At 44.7% G+C, this 23,637-nt stretch overlaps 1 protein-coding gene across 8 annotated transcripts in view; it reads left to right on the top strand.

Moving 5' to 3' along the window:
- The window catches only part of LOC132380423 (polycomb protein SCMH1-like), a 211,319-nt gene that overhangs the window by 29,626 nt on the left and 158,056 nt on the right, over nucleotides 1–23,637 (top strand). For 5 of the 8 annotated variants that reach the window (XM_059949211.1, XM_059949213.1, XM_059949210.1 and 2 more), the window contains exon 3: nucleotides 3,068–3,145. In XM_059949211.1, the coding sequence (XP_059805194.1) occupies nucleotides 3,068–3,145 (78 nt within the window). Of the gene's footprint in view, nucleotides 1–3,067; nucleotides 3,146–5,499; nucleotides 5,607–5,628; nucleotides 5,670–23,637 lie in introns of those variants that run through there. The other 3 variants (XM_059949208.1, XM_059949209.1, XM_059949215.1) reach the window with 3 other exon arrangements.

Genomic DNA, 23,637 nt, shown 5'->3' on the forward strand with positions numbered 1-23,637 from the left:
TGCAGAGTATTTTGTGTTTACAAGGTGGCGGGTGATAGGTGAAATTGGGAGAGGGGGAGGGGTGAAGTAAAGAGCTGGGAAGTTGATTAGTGAAAGAGATAAAGGGCTGGAGAAGGGGGAATCTGATAGGAGAGAGGAGAAGGCCGTGGAAGAAAGGGAAGGGGGAGGAGCACCAGAGGGAGGTGATGCAGGGGTAGGGAGATGAGGTGAGAGAGGGAAACAGGAATGGGGAATGGTGAAGGAAAACTGTGTGGGTGGGGGGGTGTGATTTCCAAAAGTTAGAGAAACCAATGTTCATGCTTTCAGGTTGGAGGCTATCTACCCAGACGGAAGGGTTAATTCTTACTAGTATAAGCTCAGAGAAGCCATCAATCCTCAAGGAGTTTAGGCCTAACTTGGTGTCAATGGTTTGCGTGTTTATATGCAGACTCAGAACTAGAATGTTTGTTAAGTGAGTGTTTAGAATCTAATTTCCTTGCAGTGTTATAATCTCGGCCAAATGAATTGTCCTATAGATCCTGAGAGAACAGTGCTTGTTTGTGTTCAGTTCAAGTGACCAGCTGTACCAGGCTGTGATTTGGCTTATTGTTGGTCTAATGTGAGCACTTCTCGGGATTGGGTGTAGTCACCAAACTTCATGATGCAGATTATTAGCATAATCCTGTGTGCCTAAACAGAGTTCAAAAGCTATCTATAAATTTGCTGATGATACAACTTGTTGGCAGAATCTCAGATGGTGATGAGAGGGTGTACGATAGTGATCTCACTATACCAGCTAGTGGAGTGGTGTGGTATCACAGCAACAACTTTACACTCAACATCAGTAAGACCAAAGAGGTGATTGTGGACTTCAAAAAAAGTAAGACGAGGGAACACAAACCCATCTTCATAGAGGGATCAGAAGTGGAGAGAATGAGCAGTTTCAGGTTCCTGAGTTGTCAGTATCGTGGAGGGTCTGGTTTCAGTATATCGACGCAGCTATAAAGAAGGCAAAGCAGACACCGTATTTCCTTAGGAGTTTGAGGAGGTTTGGTATGCCACCTAAAACACTCGCAAATTTCTACAATTTACTGTGGGAAGAAGTGTAACTAGCAGCATCACCCCCCTGGTATAGGCGGGTCTGGGGTGAAGCTAATGCACAGGATCGAAGTGAGTTGTAAAATCAGTCAGCTCCATCATGGGCACTAGCCTCCATCATGTCCAGGACATCTTCAAGGAGCAGTGCCTCAGAAAGGTGGCTTCCATCATTAAGCACCCCATTACCCGGTCATTCTTTGTTCTCATCGTTACCATCAAAAGGAGCCTGAAGACACACACTCAATGATTCAGGAACAGCTTCTTCCCCTCTGCCATCAGATTTCTGAATGGACGTTGAGCCCATGAACGCTACCTCGCAACTTTTTCATTTAGTTTTTTTTTGTTTGTTTAACTATTTTTTATATATATGTGTGTGTGTGTGTGTGTGTGTGTGTGTGTGTGTGTGTGTGTGTGTATATATATGTACTTTAGTTTTTCTCTATTATCATGTATTGCAACGTACTGCTGCTGTAAAGACAACACATTTCACGACCTTTGCCGATGATATTAAACCTGATTCTGATTTGTGTGGTGGCAAGCCATGAACACGAGGACCTGCAGATGCCGGGAATCCAGAGCAACACACACAAAATACTGGAGCAACTCAGCAGGCCAGGCCGTCCACTGTCACGACAAAGCCACGCCTCGTAAAGGGCTGGAGAAGGGGAGTCTGATAGGAGGAGACAGAAGACCATGTTGGAGGAGCAACATCTTATATATTCCATCTGGGTAGCCTCCAACCTGATGGCACCAACATCAATTTCTCGAACTTCTGGTACTGTCTCTCGCCCCCCCCCCCCCCCACTTCACCATTCCCTATCCCATTTCCCTCTCTCACCTTATCTCCTTGCCTGCCAACATCCTTGCATCTTTTCTCTGCACTCTTTCAATCTTATTGGTATTTTTCCTGTAGGTAGGTGATCAGAACTGCACTCAATACTCCAAATTTGGCCTCACCAACATCGTTAACAGCTCAACATCCCATTTCCTGTGTTGAATACTCTGCTCTATGAAGTCCAGTGTGCCAAAGGATTTCTCTGCAACGCTATCTACCTGTGATGCCACTTTCAAAGAATAATGGACCTGTATTACCAGATCCCCTTGTTTTACTGCACTCCTCAGTGACCTGCACCTCACTGTGTAAGTCTTACCCTGGTTTGTCCTGGCTTCTTCACCCAGCACTCTGATAAGGTAGGTATCTGCCCTCTCTTACAAGAACCCTCCATTGAAATGTTTTCTGCAGTGGTTGGTGCCTTAGCACAGTCTGAAATTTGAGCCTAGCTGCCAACAGGCTTACTAACACAATGCCATAAACTCTTAGAGACATCCTCTTGAACTGAAGGTACGAAGGCGATCATTTTTTTTTACATGTACATTGTGGGCAAATGCATAAACACACTCACTGCATTAGATCTGTAGAGTAAAAGGACACGAATCAGAAAAAGACAAAAACATTTTTCCATCTCTCTTCATTTTGACTAAAATTGTTAAGATCTTGAGGGAAATCTGTGGGAAGGTATATTTGATATCCTAGTTGAACAGATCTTTTCCTGTGCCTTTGTCCTCTCCTACAGCGTTTGGCATTCATGAGTTACATCAGCGGATGGAGAGTCAAAAGTTTTGAAGAGTTTATTAGAACCTCTCAGATTAAAGACAGATGGAAGATCATGATCACTGATGTCATACAATATGGCACATAATGATTGAATGCATTCCTTCCCATTTCCCCCACTCCTGAAATACCAATACCAATGGACTCTTAGTGAACGCATAATTAGTTAGTGAACATATTGAGAGAGGTTAGTGCACTTTCTTGTGCATTCCCATATGCATTTCTTCACGAATTGCATATGCATTTGTCCAAACCAACGTCATTGTTAATGTCCAGGCCAGAGTCATTGTTAATGTCCAGGTGAACGCCATGGTTGGTGTCCAGGCCAACACCATTGTCAGTGTCCAAGCCAACAAATTTTCTCTTCTTTTGTTTTAGTTGCAGATTGGAAAGATGGGAGAAGGCAGAAACAAGGCCGGAGTGGTCGGCCGTCCAATACGCCATCTCCGTATCAAGGTGAGTAAGTGAAGTCCCAGCACCCGTGTGTACGAAGCCAACAAACGTCTGCAGCCTGTCGTTGTGTTTTGGATGATGTCACTGAGGGGGGAATTTGCAGATGAGGAAAAGAGGGAAAGTGGAGTTGAATGTCATCAGTGTTGACACAGAAGTCGAATCGAGGTAGTGAATGGTGGGGCATGATTGAAAGGCTGAATGGCCTACTCCTGCTATTTTCTTGTGTTTTTTGTGTGTCAGCTTTGGGATAAAAAGATGTCCCTTTAGAACAGGGATTCCCAACCTTTTTTATGCCATGGACCTCTACCATCAACCAAAGGGTCCGTGATCAGAGAACAAGGAGAAATCCCTTTAGCAGAGGGGGGTGCAACTGTGGAATTCATTGGCACAGACATCTGTTGGAGGCCAATCATTGAATGTATTTAAAACAGAGGTTGATGGATTTTTGATTTGTCAGAACTTCAAAGGTTACGGGAAGAAAGCAGGAGAATGGGTTTGAAAGGGAAAATAAGTCAACTATGGTCAAATGGTGGAGCAGACTCGATAGGCCAAAAGGTCTAACTGGGCTCCTGTGTGTTATGGTAGTTGAGGGCTGTGTTGTGGGAGCAGGAAGCAATACCTGCTGCTCTTTGGAGAGAAGGATCTCCTGGCATGCATTGGAGGAGGGTGAAGATAGCAGCTGTGTACTAGACTGCTGACTGACTGAGCAGAGAAAGGTCGGAGCAGTCTAGGTTCCAAAGAGTTTCATTTCTCAGGGGCACTTTTCCAATGAGGCAGGTTGGGGGGGGATCCAGAATGTGAAGTTGAACAGAGGTGACTTCCAGTTTGATAGACATAATCTTGTACAAATGAAGCAAAAGTTTTAGAATTTTAATTAAAGTATTGCTGCTGCCCATGTTGATATCATAGAACATAGAACAATACAGTCCGTTCAGCCCATGATGCTCTGCTAACCTATAATCTAGTCTAAGATCAATTTAACACGAACTTTCCTCCATTTCTCTTTTATCTATCTCCCTATCTAAGAGTCTTTTTAAAAGCCCTTAACCTACAGAAGGACCACAACTGTGTCATGCTTTGGGGCCTTGTGTGCATTAATGACCTGGAGAGCTAAATTGGCTGGATCTGGTGGTGTTCAAGGTTTTCTTCGTCATGTCAGTAGCATCCTCTCAATTCTCGCTACTGTCGGTCATGCAAGTCTTGGGTGAAGACTCAGGAATGCCATTGCCCTCAGATGTAGAAGGATTCTTCATTGCTGTTTCAGTAACAAATTTGTTTTACCAGTCAGGGTTGTTAGCCCTGAGCTGAACCCCTGAACCTGGAGGACTGGTGGACCACTGTTAGTCTGGCCTCTACCCTTTGACCTGTTTGGCATGAGTGACCACACCAAGAACCAAAGCATAAAGCCCTTACCCCAGCCAACATAGCTCTCCGGGTCATTAAGACACGCAGACTTCCAAACCCTACAGCAAAGCTGTGGTCCTCTTGGAGGTTATTACCACATGCAGCATATAAAATAATATCACAATAATTTTAAACGGTAATAAGAAAAAACACACTGTGGATGTACAACCTAGCACTCAATGCCAGTAAGACCAAAGAACTGATTGTGGACTTAGAAAGTGTAAGATGAGGGAACACGAACCAATCCTCATAGAGGGATCAGAAGTGGAGACAACAAGCATTTCAAGTTCCAGGGTGTTAATATCTCTGAGGATCTAACCTGGTCCCAACATACTGATGCAACTATAAAGGCGGCGGGACAGCTATATTTCATTAGGAATTTGAGGAGGTTTGGTTTGTCATCTGAAGTGCTCAGAAACTACTACAGATGGACTGTGGAGAGAACATGCTGACTGGCTGCATCACCATCTAGTATGGGGGGGAGGCTACTGCACAGGATCAAAAGAAGCTGCGGAATGTTGTAAAATTAGCCAGCTCCATCGTGGGCACTATCCTCGAGTGTCCAGCGCAACTTCAGTGAGCGATGCCTCAGAAAGGCAGTATCCATCATCAAGGATCTCCATCACCCAGAATATGCCCTCTTCTCATTGCTACCATTGGGTAGGAGGTACAGAAGCCTGAAGATACACACTCAACAATTCAGGAACAGCTTCTTCCCCCCTGCCATCCGATTTCTTAATGGACATTGAACCCTTGAACACTACCTCACTAGTTTATTTTTATTTTTGCACTATTTATTTAATCTAACTATTTTATCTTGCTGTAATTCAGTTTCTTCCCTCTATTTTCATGTATTGTACTGCTGCTGCTAAGTTAACAAATTTCACGACATAGCCGGTGACGTTAAACCTGATTCTGAAATTGGCCATTCACAGTATTTATTGTTCACTCAGAATTCCCTCTGAATTAACAAGGTGTATCAAGCTCAATCAGGTTGGAAGAGAATCTGGTGCTTTCCTGGTGTATAAGACGAATATACGCTTCTTGGGCTTCCAACCAGGTACACGTACTGATTTTAAGCGACGTTTCGATGACAGACTCTGCCATCTTCATCACTGATGAGGTGAGCACCCTGTTGAGGATCCCTACCACCCATCCCACAATCTCTTTGACCCACTACCGCCAGGAGGGAGGACTAGGACTGCCAGACTGGGTAACAGCTTCTTCCCTCAGGCTGTGAGACTTAACGAATACCCTGCCACCACCGGGGTCTCATCACTAGGATAGTGAATTGTTTCCTGTACTGTATACTCTGTCAGATATTTTATTAAGAAATTCTATCCACACTAGAAAAGACTGCTCGTTTAACCTGTGTAGATATTAATCTTCAGAACTGAGAAAGGAAAAAATATGTTCTGTTCATGGTAAAATTGATGATTGAATAATTGAAATGGTGTTTTTGGGGAACTGAAAGTAGGTGTTATTTTAATAATTTCAGAGGAACTGCAGTACTGTATTGTGCAAAAGTCTTAGACTGTGGACAGCATTCTAACTGGCTGGATCACTGGTAAGGGGGGTGGGGGTGCGGGTGGCTCATGCACAAGATCGAAGCCACCTGCAGGGAGTTGTAAAATTACTCAGCTCCATCATGAGCAGCAGCTTCAGTAGATTTCAAGACATCTTCAGGGAGCGATGCCTCTGAAAGGCGGTGTCCATCATTAAGGAAGCTCATCATCCAGGTCATGCCCTCTTCTCATTGTTAACATCAGGAAGGAGGTACAGGAGTCTGAAGGCACACACTCAGTGATTCAGGAACAGCTTCTTCCCCTCTGTCATCAGGTTTCTGAATGGACATTGAACCCATGAACGCCACGTCCTGCTTTTTTTAAATTTACTATTTTTTGCACTACTGATTTAACTACAAATAAATAAATATAGTAATTCAGTTTTTTCCTCTCTTTTATCATATATTGCATTGTACTGCTGCCACAAAGTTATCAAGTTAGTGATATTAAACCTGTTTCTGATTCACGTGTGTGTGTGTGCGCGCACACACACGCGCATATACACACACACACACACACACACACACACACACACACACACAGACTCACTCACTCCTCATCTTTTGCACAGTACTGTATTTGTCAATGTGGAGCAGAGAGTGAGTTTATAAATCCGGGGGGGTAGGGATGTTGGGAGTGGAGAAGATGGACTGCCATGGGAGGGATTGGAACAGATGGAGGAGAAGGAGTGCCGGGACAGAAGGAGGTGGTGCGAGTGCAGACAGACGCAGCCCTGAGATACCGGGCAAGGTCATTTGATTCCAAATAATTGGTTTATCGATCATTACAGAATGTCTCTGTGGTGCTTCCCGCTTCCTCCTCACTCCCTTCCCCTTTTCCCAATCCTGATTTCTCCCCCTTCCCACTCTCAGTCCACAATAGACGCCCAAATCAGAGTCAGGTTTATCATCACTCACATATGACATGAAATTTGTCTTTTTTTTGCAGCAGTACAGTGCAATACGTAAAGTTACTACAGAACTGTATAGAAGCCTCAGGCACTGCATGGTACAGTACACTGTGAATGCACTGAGGAATCTTCAGAGGTTCTATATCCTTGCTTTAACTGAGCAGATATCTGTTAGAAAAGCTTTCATCCAGCTGGCTGGGCATCTGAGAGATGAGATCTGTGCCAGTAATCTACTCCTGAAAAAGTCAACAGAGTGCTTCAAATAGAACATCAAAGTGTTCACAGACACCCAGTTTACAGTGTGTGAGCCGGTCTGGGTGCTGGGGGTTTACGTGTACACTGCGTTTTAGCTTTTGTGTTCTTTATGATGCATTGGACCCGGAGTAACCAACACACACAAAATGCTGGAGGAACTCGGCAGTTCAGGCAGCTTGTCTGGAAAAGAGTACAGTTGGCGTTTCAGTAATGCCCCCTCTCCCATCCTCTTTTTCCTCTCTCACTATTCTCCTTGTCTACCCATTGCCTCCCTCTGGTGCTCCTCCCCTGTCCTATCAGATTCCCCCTTCTCCAGCCCTGTATCTCTTTCACCAATTAACTTCTCAGCTCTTTACTTCACCTATCAACTTGTGTTTCTCCCTCCCCCCCCCCCCCCAAACTTTATCTCCAACTTCTCATCTTTTATTTTCTCCAGTCCTGCTTGAAAGGTCTTGGCCTGAAATGTCAACTGTACTCTTTTCCACAGATGTTGCTTGGCCGGCTGAGCTCCACCAGCATTTTGTGTGTGTTGCTTGGATTTCCAGCATCTGCAGATTCTCTCTTGTTTGGGATCTGGAGTAACAATTATTTTGTTCTCCTTTGTACTCAGGTATTGAAGAATGACAATGACAAAGTCATTCTAGAGGGTAGCTGGGGAGCCTTCTCCTGCTCTGTGTCTTTCAAGTGCGTGGGAGAACATCGCACTGGTTAATCCTTACAATTTTTAATTTATGCTCTTCAGTTTGTTTTTTTATGTGTGATTCATCTGTTGATTTTATCCTTACTTTTATAAGTTATTGTGTGTTTTCACCCTGTGCTTTCCACCCTGGTTTGCAGAAACATCCCATTTGATGGTACACATGTTTACAGTTAAATGACTATAAACTTGACTTGACTGCTCCAGGAGCAACGATTGGATGGTAAAGGCATTATAGCAGCAAAGAAATAGATCCAAAAACAAAATAATCGTCGCCAGCCTGCGACCCTAGACAGAGATGTTAAACTTGCCTGACTCGCTCTCAATTTCTGTGAAGTGATTGTTCCAAAGAGTCGAATCCTTTATTCACAATTAGTGAATATCCAATCTTTTAGTGCTATTAAGTGATATTGAGTGGTCAGAAAAGATGTGACCTCTGCAGTTCCGAGCCCCAAGCTGCCACAAAATGAGCAAGGATACGGAACTTATTCCCTCTGCATTTACCACGCCCCACCCCACCCCCAGTCGTGTAACTGGTTGTCAAAATACACATAATAAACAAGCAGCACAGAATACAGATATACCTTAGTGAGTATTCTAACTGGCTACATCACCATCTGCTATAGGGGTTAGGTGGCTACTGCACAGGATCAAAGTAAGCTGCAGATGGTTGCACACTTAGTAGTGTGCTCATGAGCCTGTGTAGTATCCAGGACATCTTCAAGGAGTGATGCCTCAAAAAGGTGGCATCCGTAATTAAGAACCCCCACCACCCAGGACATGCCCTCTTCTCATCAGGGAGGAGGTACAGAAGCCTGAAGGCACACACTGAACAATTCAGGAACAACTTCTTCCCCTTTGCCATCTGATTTCTGAATGGACATTGAACTCATGAACACTACCTCACTACTTTCTTTAATTCCTATTCTACATGACTTATTTAATGTAACTATTTTAAATTTTACTGTGAATAGATATAAATATAAAAACTAATAAAGTAAGTATATAGTGTGTGTATATAGATTATATTTTTATACACACACACACACACACACACACACACACACAGACATACAGAGACAGACACAGACACACACACTATATTTCAGTTCTTTTCTCTATTGTTTAGTTTATTGCATGGTACTGCTATCACAAAGACAACAAATTTCACGACATATGCTGGTGATGTTAAACCTAATTCTGATTCAGACATGACTCCTATGGGCATGCCTGCCTTTATTAATCAAGACACTTAGTTCAAGAGTTAGGAAGTCTTAGTGCTGTTTTATAAAAGGAGTTAGAATACATCTGGTGTATCTCATATGTAGCCTTGACTGCACTAAGCCATCAAGTTAATGTTCCTTTACTCGAAGTTAATCCAATGAATAAATTTAATCAACGGTTTATTTCTATTTGTGTCATGCATGGCCAACAAGAAATCATTGAAACAGACTGCACAAAAGGGCCCTTTCGATGCACCTTTTCAATTATCTCTCCATTGTCGCTGCCTCTCCTCTGTGCAGAGCCACAACATGGAAGTGGTTGCCATCATTGCTGTGTTGTCACTGTGGTGAGATAATTCTTGGTGTTAATGTTAAGCTGTAGATGGAGACATGGTTTCTCCTCTTGTTTCTGCCCCCATTTATTTTCATTCTTCCCTTTTTTCTTTGTGTGTGTGTGTGTGTGTGTGTGTGTGTGTGTGTGTCTTGCTGTCTGTCACTGTCTCTCTTCCTCTCTCTCTGTGGATCTCTCTCTCTCTCTCTCTCTCTCTCTCTCTCTCTCGCTATTTCTCTCTCTCTCACTCTCTGTTGCTGACTCTCTTTCTCTATCTCTCTCGCTGTCTCCCTCTGTGTCTCTGTCTCTCTCTATCTCTGTCTGTCGCTCTGTCTATGGGTCTCTCTGTTTTCAGTAAACTCCTGCCCTCCCTTACCCCCACCCCTCTCCTGGTCTTAGACATGGGAGCAGGGTTAGGCTGCTCAGCCCATGAAATTTGCTCCTCTGTTCCATCATGGCTGATTTATTTTTCCTCTCAACCCCATTCTCCTGCCTTCTCCCCGTAACCTTTGGTGCCCTGACTAATCAAGAAACTATCAATTTCCACTTTAAATGTAACTTGGCCTCCATTGCCATCTGTGGCAAGAAGCCTGCATTCTACCCTATAGTCTGAAAACTTTAACAGGTCTGTTTCTCTGCGTGTGCCTGTCCCTCCCCTCCACCCTGTCCCTTCCCCTCTCTCCACCCCATCTCTCTCTCTCTCTTTCTCTGTTTGTCTGTCTGTCTCTCTCTCGTGTTGAAAGAGAACGGAGAAAATTTACAAAGATTGTGCTGGGTCTGGGAGATCTGAGTTATAAGGAAAGATTTAATATTTTAGGAATTTCTTCCTTGGAATGTAAAAGATTGAGAGGAGATTTGATATAGGTATTTAAAACAAAATTATGAAGGGTTAATAAAAAGCAACACACACAAAAAATGCTGGTGGAACGCAGCAGGCCAGGCAGCATCTATAGGGAGAAGCGCTGTTGGCGTTTTGGGCAGAGACCCTTCATCAGAACGAAGGGTCTCTGCCCAAAATGTCAACAGTGCTTTTCCCTATAGATGCTGCCTGGCCTGCTGCGTTCCACCAGCATTTTTTGTGTGTGTTGCTTGAATTTCCAGCATCTGGAGATTTCCTTGTGTTTGCTTAATAAAAAACATGCAGACTTCTTCCATTGAGGTTAGATGGGATGACAACCAGAGGTCATGAGTTAAAGGTGAAAGGTGAGAATTTTAAGGTGACCATGAGCAGAAACTTCTTCACTCAGAAAGTCGTGAGAATGTGGAAAGAACTGCCAGCACAAGTGATTTGTGCGAGCTTGAATTCATCATTTAAGAAAAATTTGGATCAGTACATAGCTGGTAGAGGTATGGAGGGGGGCTATGATCTGGGTGCAGGTCGATGGGAGTAGATGAACTGAAGGCCCTGTTTCTGTGCTGTAATTTTCTGTGATTCTATGATCAAGCAGGAAATCACAGAGCAGTTAATATCTGTCAAAGGAAAGTGTTAGAAGCTGTTACCAAAAATATAATATTTGAGTGTGGATTATTTTAAGGCCTTGGATGCCAGTGAGGTTTGAAAGAGCAAGGTCTTGATTGTGAGAAAGCAGGTGCAGGAGGAGAGGACAGGATAAACAAAAAGATTGAGGCCTCAGTTGGTCAGAGTCGACCAAGGATGTTGCATCCTAGTTACTTACCTACACAAGCCTGGACAGTATGATATGGAGAGCAAATTGCTCCCCATGTAGCAACCTCCCCCTCGCTACACACCTGATGAACCCGAAGGAGTGGTAGATACTGATAACAGTTCGGCACCGCAAGAGTTGCCAGTCAATGTTGAACTGCCTTGGGGAACTCCCATTCCCTCCGGGTTTACTCCTGAAGCCTTCCCCATGAGTGGGTATAGCCTCAAGGCAGTGGAGGTTTGAGATCAGAGTTTTCCTTCTCCCAGATGAGCTACGAACTACAGATAACAAGCCCCAACTGCCCGAAGCCACTGGTTTTAAGATGCCAGTAACCCACCTTTGCCCCTTCTCCTGTCAGTAGAAACGGTTTCACTGGGCCTAGTAGCTTAGCCACACATGAAGGCCAGAAGCTGGACTTGGTTGTCAGAGGCTATTTCAAACGCATGCCATTGGGAGCTTATCTCCAACACTCCCCCCTACCCCCGCCACCACCCCCAGCTATGACTATCTTAAGGAACCAGATTTTTAAAAAATTAATAAGCTATGAATTGCTAAAAATCAATGAGGAAGGAAATTTTAAGAGTACAGTCCACCACTGCATTATGGCTGATCAGGTTATGGAGATTTATTCTTACAGAATTCACAAATTGCTACCCTAAACTTGGAAGTATGGTATCAAATTCACTCTCTCGATTTTATGTGGGGGGGAGAGGGGGGAGTGTCATAAAAAGTCAGCAGGTGAGGCCACACTTCACCTGTGAATCAGCTAGGGTCGTCTACCGTGTCTGATGCTCCCGATGTGGCCTCCCCTACATTGGTGAGACCCGTCGTAAATCTGGGGACCGCTTCGTCAAGCACCTCCCCTCCATCCGCCAGAAGCAGAATTTCCCAGGGGTGAAATATTTTAATTCTGATTCCTGTATCTGTTCCGACATGTCAGTCCATGGCCTCCTCTCATGCCAAGGTGAAGCCACCCTCGGTGGAGGAGCAATACCTTGTATTCAACCTTTTTATTCTGACATCTTCCTCCTTCTTTTCCAGTCCTGATGAAGGGTCTCGGCCTGAAGCATCGACTGTTTATTCATTTCCATAGATGCTGCCTGGCCTGCAGAGCTGCTTCAGCATTTTGTATGTGTTGCTATGGATTTCCAGCAACTGCGGACTTGCTCGTGTTTCCAAATTAGTCTTTACATTTCTTGTTTCTCGACACTTGCAGACGACGTGACTTCACATTAAAGAAAGTTGCAGCACAACCCTATTTCTAGGAAAGGTAGCCTGTTGTAGTGGACAATACAATCATTGGAGAGGAAGGGGTTAACAAACTGGGAGGTGGGGGTGAGAGTAATAAATAATCCAAAGGAAAGTGGAAGGCAACTGAATTAAAGATCTACTTCACATCAAGCTTCTCTGCTGAAGGAATAAGTTAAAATCCAAAAGTTGCAAACCAGAAATTGGAAGAGGAGTCAAAGCTTTGGAAAATGACTTTTACCAAAGACACGGAGCAAATGGCTTGAAATAAAACTCGTCGAATTTTAACAAAGAAGAAAGTCTTGCTCTAATTAAGCACTGGAATTCAATTGTCATCGTCGTGGCTATCCCTCGAGGTTGAGGATGATGGTCTTCGTTCTGTTGATCTATTGATGGGCTCTGAGGTGGCTTATGAGTCCAATCATGGTTTTGAAAGTTCTGCCACATGCAGGACAGGTAGATCCAGATGGCAGATCGGGCTTTGGTTGTTGCTGCCTCACTTTCCGTTTTCTTATCTTCTAGTTCTGCACATCTGTTGCCTTCAAAAGTTGTTGTTCTTTCTTAGATGACGGTTTGCCAGAGTTTCCTGTCCTTGGCATTGGTTTCTCAATTGTTGATGTCGATGTTACATTTCTTCATGTTGGCTTTTAAGAAATTCAAGTGTAAACAGAATGAGACAGTGGAAACCTTATTGGCTGAGGACTAACCAATCAGGAGGGTGGACGACTGGGACATGTATACCACTGGACTGGACATGTCTAGGCATTGTCCCTGATGAAGATGGCAGTTTGGCATCAGAAAGTCAGTTAAAATTGACACACCTGTACTCAGCTGGAAACTCGAGAGGAGTGTGTTCGTTATTTTATGCCAGGATCCTTTCTCATCCAGGGTCTTAAAAAGAGTTGGCCCATGAGGTCATTGACGTGGGTGATTAATTTCCCAGAATTCCCTGCATTTCTGAAAGGTGAAAGGTTTTGTGTGATTGGAAAACATAACTTCCGAAGGGGAAAATATTCGAACCTGATATGAAAGATGTAACAACAGGGCAAATCCAATCAGTCAGGGTTTTGTCAAGGAAAGGGAATGTGTTTGGATTATTTTACCGGCATACTTTGAAGAGGTATGTTGATCTATGAGTGCAGGGCAGTAGTGGATGCAATGTAGTACGTTGTAGTCTGTACATTCTCCCCTGTGACCACGTGGGTTTCCTCCGGATGCCCTGGTTTCCTCCCACAGTCCAAAGGCCTACTGGCTGGTAGGTTAATTGGTCATTGCAAATTGTCCCGTAATTAGGCCAGGATTAAATCATGGGGATTGCTGGGCGGTGCAGATCAAAGGGCCAGAAGGTCCTATTCCATGCTGTATCTCTATAAAGTAAAGAAGTAAAATAAAATCTCATGGTACAAGAGATGCACAAGATAACAGAGTGGACAGTCAGTGCCTTTTTCCCAGGGCAGAAATGGCCAATACTGCAACTCCTTTGAAAGAGTGCAGAGAATGTTTACAAGGATGTTTGGTACCAACAACCAAAATAGTCTGAGGATCTATAAGACATTGGTGAGGCCTAATTTGGAGTATTGCGTTACAGTTTTGGTCACCTACCTACAGGAAAGATGTAAATACAATTGAAAGAATATAGAGAAAATATACAAGGATGTTGCTAGGACTGGAGGACCTAAATTATAAGAAAAGATGGACTATGGGAGATTTGATAGAGGTATACCAAAGTGTGAGAGGTATAGATAGGGTAAAGGCAAGCAGGCTTTTTCCGCTGAGGTTGGTTAAGTCTAGAGGTTATGGGTTAAGGGTGAAAGGTGAAATGTTTAAGTGGAAAACGAGGGAGAACTTCTTCACTCAGAGGATGCTGAGCGTGTGGAATGAGTTGCCGTGAAAGTGGTAGTTACAGGTTCGATTTCAACGTTTAAGAGAAATTTGGATAGGTAGATGGATGTGAGGGGTACGGTGCAGGTCGATGGAACTAGGCAGATTCATAGTTCGGCACAGACTAGATAGGTTGAAGGTCCTGTTCTCTCGGGGGTGTAATTTTAAGGGGATTGGAGGAAAGCATGGGGAATGCCAGTTGTTGGATTTTTACGCAGAGAGTAGAGGGTGCATGTAACTTGCAAGCCAGGGGTGGTGGCAGAGGGATGCTGAGAATCTAAGAAAGTCACACTTGCCTACATTTGGCCCATGTCTCCCTAAACCAGGGGTTCCCAACTTTTTTTCATACCATGGAGCCTTACCATTAACCAAAGGGTCCATGGACCCCAGGCTGGATGCTGCCATATTGAGGCATCACCTTTCGAAGATGTCCTCGCTGTAAAGGAGAAGGCTTAATCTACAACCCTGTTGCGATCCTGTGCATTGGAGCCTCCACACTAGGCTGTGACAAAAGCAGTCAGAAAGCACAGGGAGAAGAGTTTAAACCTTTCCTGTCCATGTACCAGTTAAAAACGTCTTTTAAATGTAATTTTTTAAAAATATATTGGCATTTGTCTTGTTTTTTCTGTTTTCACATGAAAGCATTTTTACTGCCCAATCTAGACACCCACCACTCCCAGTGTATATAACACACCTTTATACCTCTTACCTTGTACGTTATGTTGAAGTTGTACAGGTCATTGATGGGGCTTACTTTTGAGTATTGTGTGCAGTTTTGGTCACCCACCTACTGGAAAGATGTGAATAAGGAAAAGAGTACAATTTACAAGGATGCTGCTGGGTCCAGAGGGCCTGAGTGAAAAGATTAAATAGATTAGGACTTTAGTCCTTGGAACAATGACGATCGAGAGGAGATTTGACAGAGATATGCAAAATCAAGTAGGCTTCTTCCACTGAGGTTGGGTGGGTCATGGGTTAAGGGTGAAAGGTTTAAGGGGAGCGTGAGAGGAAGCTTCTTCATTCAGAGGGTCATGAAAGTGTGGAACAAATGGTGCATGCGAGCTCGATTTCAACATTTAAGAGAAGTTTGGATAGGTACGTGGATGGTAGGGGTATGGAGGGCTATGGTCCCGGTCGGTGCTGGTTGATGGGAGTGGGCAGTTTAAGTTGTTCGACATAGACTAGATGAGCGGTACTTTTGCCCCTCGGTATGGCAAAAGTTTCTGTGCTGTACTTTTCTATGACTCTTATTCTCTATACGTGTCCTCTTAAGAGAACGGCCTTCCAGAAAGCGCTCTCAAAGTTTGCAGGGGTTGAAGTGCATCATTTGGACATAAACCAATGAGCTGTGTTGCTGACTGCTGGTGTTACATACAAGCATGCACCTGATCTTAATCTTTGCAGTGAATGAAGGGGATAAACCACAGAGAGAGACCATAAGATATAGGAGCAGAATTAGGCCATTTGGCCCATCAAGTCTGTTCTGTCATTTCATCATGCCTGATCCATTTCCCTCTCAGGCCCAGTCTCCTGCCTTCTCCCCGTATCCCTTCAAGCCCTGACTAGTCAAGAATCTATCAACCTCTGCCTTAAATATACACAATGACTTGGCCTCCACAGCCACCTGTGGCAACGAATTCCACAGATTCACCACTCTCTGACTAAAGAAATTCCTCCTCATCTCTGCTCTAAATGGACAAGCCTCTATTCTGAGGCTGTGTCCTCTGGTCTTAGACTCCCCCATCACAGGAAACATCCTTTCCACATCCACTCTATCAAGGCCTTTCAACGTTCGATAGATTTCAATGAGATCCTCCCCCCACCCCCCGCACCACTTCTGAATTCCAGTGAGTAGAGGCCCAGAGCCATCAAATGCTCCTCATATGACAAGCCTTTCAATCCCGGAATCATTTTTGAAAACCTCCTCTGAACCCTCTCCAGTGTCAGCACATCCCCTCTATGGTAGGGGACCCAAAACTGCTCACAATACTCCAAGTGAGACCTTGCCAGTACTTTACAAAGCCACAATGTTGCATCCTTGCAAGTCTATTCCTGGGGAGAGGATCCAGGATTGTGGAGGTTTTCACGGCAGAGTATGCCCTTGTGGCGCTTTGGGTCATGCTGCTCAGCAACCCCCAATTTAGACCAAGCCTGATCGGGAATAATTTGCAATGACTAATTAACCTGCCAACTGGCACGTCTTTGGACTGTGGGAGGAAACTGGAGCACTCGGAGGATCCCACACGGTCATGGTGAGAACGTACAAACTCAGTGGCGGAAAATGATCCCGGGTTGCTGGTACCGTGCTAGCCACTACGCTACTGTGCTGTCCTAGTTCCAGTTTGAACCAATTACAATCAGTGGTTCAGGAACAGCCTCTGCCCCTCTGCCATCAGATCTCTGAATGGACATTGAACCCATGAACACAGCCTCACTACTTTCGTTTATCTTTTTGCATTACTTATTTATTTAACTGTAACTGTGTAGGGGGGCGGCAGGTGGTGTAGTGGCTTAAGCACTGGACTTCAAGACAGCTGGTCTTGAGTTCAAACCCAGCTGGATCCCAACCTGGGCAGCAGCAGTGTCTTGCCACGAAAGCCCCTATGAACCATATGGTCCGTGAGGCCACGAAGAGTTGGACTCGACTTAACGGCTGAGCAACAATAAACTGCACAGGATGTTCTATCACCAGATATCAGAGGTGGCTGACATAAGAAAGTCCTGCCGACGGCTGAGGGATGTGAGACAAGAACACAAGAGCAATAGAAGCAGGGGTCTATCACAGCAGACAGGACCGAAGATACAGACTGCCCAAGGAATCTGCTGAAACCGTCCAGCACATTGTAGCAGGGGGCAAGATGCAGGCAGGGACAACACACACTGAACGGCACAACCAAGCTGCAGGAATTGTGCACAGGAACATCTGTGCTGGGTATGGATTGGACACTCCCAAGTCCGGATGGGAACATCCAACAGAGCTCAGATCCTGTCTTTCAACTACAGACTGATAAGCCGGTACTGGCCAAGCAACCAGACATTATAATATTGGACAAGGAACAGAAGAAAGCAGTAGTAATAGATGTGGCAATCCCGAATGACAGTAACATCAGGAAGAAAGAATATGAGAAGCTGGAGAAATAACAGCTTGAAAGAGCAGATAGAAAGGATGTAGATTTTAAATTTTAACTGCCACATTAACACAATTACAAAGTCAGTCTACTACCGTCTTTAAAAATATAGTGAGAGTTAAGGGGCTTGTGAAAAATCTAGAAAAAACTCATCCATACATTTATTTTTAGTAAGCTTGGCTACTGTAAAGGCGTTTTCACAGGTCTCTATAAAAAATCCCTCCGACAGCTGCAGCTCATTCAGAATGCTGCTGCTAGAGTCCTCAGAGACCAGGAAAGTAGAACACATCACTCCAGTTCTCAGATCACTACACAGGCTTCTTGTACATCAGAGGACTGACTTTAAAATATTACTGCTGGCTAATAAAGAGCTGAATGGTCTGGGGCTAAAATACATCTTCAATCTCCTGCTGCATTATGAACCTTCCCGAGCTATCAGGTCGTCAGGGGCAGGTCTGCTTATCGTCCCCAGGGTCAAAACTAAAAACGGTAAAGCAGCTTTTAGTTCCTATGCTCCACATATCTGGAATAACCTTCCAGGGCATCTGAGGTCTGCCCCAACTTTTTAGGCTCTTCTAATTTGAGACTTAAAACTTTTCTTTTCGCTGTGGATGTAACTCGAATCTCCTGCTCTGAAACCTCTATTTATCATATCTGCTTTTTTTTTGTGATTTTATTTGTGATACATTGTCTGAAATGTGATGTTTGATTTTTCTATGTAGAGCACTTTGAACTGTCTTGTGTTTGAAAAGTGCTTTATAATAAACTTGTTTTGCCTTGCTCTGCTGCTTGTTCTGCTTACTGTCTGGTTGCCTGTACCATGCCTTCTATTACAGATTGCTGGTGCAAGTGGCCTCTGGGGACTGTCTGGCCTGAGCTAGTTACGCTATTCAAAGGCAAGCCTGATTAAATTATGCTCTGCCTGTTTATTGGCCAATTGTGTCACCTTGGATGATGAAAACCACAATTACTTACTGAGTTCCAGACATTACATTGAGTCTTAAAATCAGAATAGCTTTGAACGGTTTAGGTATTAAAGACAGACAAACCGTTTAATCTGATTTAACACACCGATTTATTTTGCTTCCGTGATCTTTGATTCGGGTATTGTCTGAATTAGTTTACGCCACAAGATGTTTCCTTTGCTGAGAAGGAAGACGGACGGGGATGTTAAAGGATTATTCTGTTCTAAGAAGGTTATGAAATCTCATCAAAACCTATCCAATATTGAAAGGCCTGGATAGAGTGCACATGGAGAGGATGTTTCCAACTGATGGGTGTCTAGGACTAGTATAAGGATGTCCCTTTTGAACAGAGGTGAGGAGGAAGTTCTTAAGCCAGTGGGTGGTGAATGTGTGGAATTCATTGCCACAGACTGCTGTGGAGGCCAAGTCATTGGGTATATTTAAAGTGGAGGTTAATAGATTCTTGATGAGGGCATCAAAGGTTACGGGGAGAAACACAGGAATGGGGTTGAGGGAGATAATAAATCATCTATGACTGAATGGCGGAACAGACTCGTTGGGCCAACTGGGCTAATTCTGCTCCTAAGTCGTATGGTCTTATGGAAATGGAGAGTGCTTTGCTGGAAGTGGATGTTGGGACTGGGTTGTTACCAACAGAATTTTGCTGAATTTTTGCCAAGGAAAGCCTGCACAGCATTGTGGGCTGAAGGTCCTGTGTATTCTGTGTACTAAGACTGAGGTAACTATCACCTCCAACAGAATCATAATCAGGTTTAATATCACCAGCAAATGTCATGAAATTTGTTGTCTTTGCGGCAGCAGAACAATGCAATTCATAATAATGGAGAAAAACTGTGAATTACACTAAAAAAATATATATTAAATAGTTAAATTAAATAAGAAGTGCAAAAATAAAAATAAAATAAAAATGTTGTGAGGTAGTGTTCATGGGTTCAATGTCTATTCAGAAATCTGATGACAGAGGGGAATAAGCTGTTCGTGAATCGTAGAGTGTGTGTCTTCAGGCTCCTGTACCCCCTTACTGATTGTAGCTATGAGAACAAAGTATGAGCTGGGTGACGGGGGTCCTGAAAGACGGATGCCACTTTCAAAGGCATCGCTCCTTGAAAATGCCCTGGATACTAAGGAAGCTAGCACTCATGATGGAGCTGACTAATTTTACAACTCTCTGCAGCTCGTTTCGATTCTCTGCAGTTCCTCCCCCACCCTTCGCCCCCCCCCCCAACATACCAGATGGTGATCCAGTCAGTTAGAATGCTCTTCACAGTACATCTGTAGAAATTTGCAAGTGATTTTGGTGACAGACCAAATCTCCTCAAACTCTTAATGAATACAGCCACTGTTGTGCCTTCTTTGTAGCTGCATCAATATGTTGGGTCCAGGATAGATCCTCAGAGATTCTGACACCCAGGAACCTGAAATTGCTCACCCTCTCCACTTCTGATCCCTCTGAGGACTGATGTATGACCCCTCATCTTACCCTTTCTGAAGTCCACAGTCAATTCTCTGATCTTACTGACGATGTCTCCACTCAACTAGATGATGTATCTCCCTCCTGTACAAGTGGTGATCTTACCATCTTCCCTTGACATTCAATTGCCATTGCAAACCCCCCCCCCCCACTATTCTGGTCAAATGTGACCCTGGGGGTGGGGAGTGGAACCATCATTGATTGGATTTTCATCTGGACCAGCCACATAGCACTGTAGCTGCATGACAAGTCAGAGAGAGGGTTTCCTGCAGCTGGTGACACACCTCCGGACAGCCCAGAGTTTTCACAGCATTTACAAGGCATGGATTCGGAGCACGATAGAATACTCCCTTGCCTGGAGAGCACCCCATGATCAGTGAGGCCTGGTGTCGAGGCCTGAAGGTCAAACCCATGATCAGAGAATCCTGGGATTGATGCCCTCTTGTATCCAATAATATCCAAGATGGCGGTGCGACGCAGCTTGCAGCGGCCACTCCAGAACTGATTATCTGTTATTTGTGAAGTGGGGTGTCGTGTGCAACCATAATCGATTGAAAACGGACGTGGAAGCACGGAGAAACATCGGGAAATTCCAGGAAGACCTTCTTCGTTGCTGCTGCTGCTGCTGTGAGGTCCGGGACTCTGCTGGGAAGAACAGGCCCCCAGTCCTCGGGGTCGCGTTGCCGATGGCCGTTGGCGGGGCCGTCTTAATACGCTCGGCAGAGGATGGTGCTCGGAGAAGCTGTGTCGGAGGGGTCAGCTTGAAGGTTCGACGGACTCGGAGTCCTTTCGATGGACTCAGGTCGCTTTCGGTGTGTGCTGTGTCTGCGAGGCTGGTTTCGATGGAGCTTCCATTGTGCGCTGCGTCTGCGAGGCTGAGTCGGGCGGCACCTTGGAAGTCCATAGCGGGGGTATTCCCTTCTGCCACCGGCGTGGGATGGTGAGTCTGTCGGGACCCTGGGTACTTGTGGAAACTGTGGTGATTTCTTTTGAACTTGTAGTCCTTTAACATCTTGGACTATTTTTACTGTGCCCATGGTCTGTTTTTTTTTTATCAATTATGCTATTGTTTGCATTGCTGTAGCTATATGTTGTAATTATGTGGTTTTGTGCAGGTCTTGTGGCTTTAGTTTGTGGTCTTGTTTTGTCTGATAGATTTGGAGCTGCTTTCCAGGGAACGCGCTAGACAGTAGCGCGATATTAATACGCAGCAGCCTCTCTGGACTCTGGATTGGGGATTGCCAAACGTTACGTGGATTTTCTGGTGTAGTCTGTTTTGTCATATGCTTTTGTGATACCGTTCTGGGGGAACGTTGTCTTGTTTTTTAACTGCATTGCATTTGTGGTTTCTAAATGACAATAAACTGAATCTGAATCTCTTGCGGGTAAAACTGAATGTCGAAGTCCAGAGCTTGGCGGGTCTGGAGGTTGAAGCCTGGAGCTCGTGGACCGAAGTCAGTGACCCCTGAAGGAGTCATGAGAGCTGGTGGATCCCTGGTCACTCAGGATTCAGGTCCTTGAGTGTCAAAAAGTTGAGGCCCAAACAGATGTTGGCGAAGTTCAAAGTTGGATGCTCGAAGTCTGAGAGCTAGGCTGAAGAGTGGAGGCCGGTGTGTGTGAGAGAGAGTAGGAAGGCGAGAAAGGGGCTCGTTTTGCTATTGTTCTGTGTTAGCGGCAGAATATGTGGGAACGCTTGTGGGCTGCCTCCAGCACCTCCTTGGCTGTGTTGGTGGTTAACAGAACCATTGTCTTTCACAGAATCTCCAGCCTACTCTGGCTGCTCCAGGCTTTGGGTCTGTGAGCTCCATGATGCTTTGCTCTGCAATGTGATGAGCTGAGGCTGCGGGCCTGCACTGGGCTTTGTGTCTGTGAACTCCATGATGCTTTGCTCTGCAATGTGATGAGCTGAGGCTGTGGGCCTGCACTGGGCTTTGTGTCTGTGAACTCCATGATGCTTTGCTCCGCTATGTGATGAGCTGAGGCTGCGGGCCTGCACTGGGCTTTGTGTCTATAGACTCGATTTTATTCTGAGTGCTGTTTGCTTGCTTTTATTGTTTGCGGTATTTGTGTGTATCTTACCTCTCAGCACATTGGGTACTTGTTGTATTTTTTTTAAATGAGTCCTTTTGTGTTTCTTGTTTTGTGGCTGCCTGTAAAGAGACAAATCTCAAGGTTGCATCACGTTTACATAATTTGATAATAAATGTACTTTGACCAAGTGATAAATAAATCTAAACATGAATCTGAATGGAAGGGGTTTGGAGGGATAGGAAGAAGATTAGGTTGGGCTGGACTAGATGGGCCAAAGGGCCTGTTTCCATTACTATTGTTGGCAGCTGTCTCCTAATTGTTATTTATTTAGTGAGATACAGCGTGGAATACCTTTTGAGCCTGGCCACCGAGCAACCCCTAATTTAACCTGACAATTTACAAAGACCAATTAAGCTAACACCTGGACTTTGGGAGGAAACCGGAGGAAGCCCACGCGGTTCAAGGGGAGAGGTATCAACTCCTTACAGGCAGCGGTGGGAATTGAACCCAGGTCGCCAGTACTGTAAAGCGTCGCTCTAACCACTACCCTACCATGCCGCCCCACACGGTGGCATTTTGAAATGGCAGTAAATGTTGACAATGCCCATCACTTCCCTATCCCGAGACAAAATAAGTTAGAAACGTTAACTAACGAGGTGTGATAATGGATAGGTTGAGCAAAGACCTTTTAATGTGGTGTTGGGAATCTTTTCCTGGGAAAGGAAATTCCTTCTGCCAAGTCCAATTGAAATGATGATGAAATAATTGCGTATTTTGTTTATAATGTCATTTCGCCTTCCAAAGAAATTCTTAAATTCTTTCAACAATGGCCTTGATGCTAACCTTTACTGAAGAGTTGGCTCGCGCTTGATTTTTTGAAGTTGTGGAAGTTCAGGAGAAAGCTTTCAGACCCATAATCAGAACAATATGTGCAAATTTGGTTCAGTACGGCAACTGGAAGTTCTGGCTTTGAAGTTTTATCTGTCTTGAGATACAGACACACCGTCTCGTGTTCGGAGCAGCCTGCACCTTTTGAATCGTCTCCTTAGCTTTTCTTTCTCCAGTCACGCTGAAGGGTTTCGGCCTGAAACGTTCGACTGTACTTTTTTCCGTGGACGCTGCCTGGCCTGCTGAGTCCCTCCAGCACTTCGTGTGTGTTGCTCGAATTTCCAGCATCTACATATTTTCTCTTGTTTTTGAAGCGCTGCTTTGGCTGAGCGCTACCTCTCGGATGAGTCACTCACAGCGGGCATTCAAATGGTCACATAATTTATTTAATTATTGAGATACACCAGGCCCTCCCAGTCACGCTGCCCAGCAACCCCCTGATCCTTAATGTTAGTCTAATTGTGTGACAATTTACAATGACTAATTAACGTACCAACCGGTACATCTTTGGACTGTGGGAGGAAACCGGAGCACCCGGAGGTCACAGGCAGGTCACAAGGTCACGAGGTCACCCACTCAGTCGCAGGCAGAACTTTGTGCGTTCTCCCGGTCACTGTGTGGGTTGCCTCCGGGTGCTCTGGTTTCCTCCCAGTTTCCAAAGACGTGCAGGTTAGGGTTGGTGAGTTGAGGGCATACTATAAACACCAGAGATTCTGCAGATGTTGGAAGTCCAAAGTAACACACAGAAAATACTGGAGGAACGCAGCAGGTCAGGCAGTATCTTCAGAAATGAACAAATAGTTGACTTTTCGG

This window comes from Hypanus sabinus, chromosome 24 (genome assembly GCF_030144855.1).
Source record: "Hypanus sabinus isolate sHypSab1 chromosome 24, sHypSab1.hap1, whole genome shotgun sequence".
In the NCBI taxonomy this organism is placed as follows: Eukaryota; Metazoa; Chordata; class Chondrichthyes; order Myliobatiformes; family Dasyatidae; genus Hypanus; species Hypanus sabinus.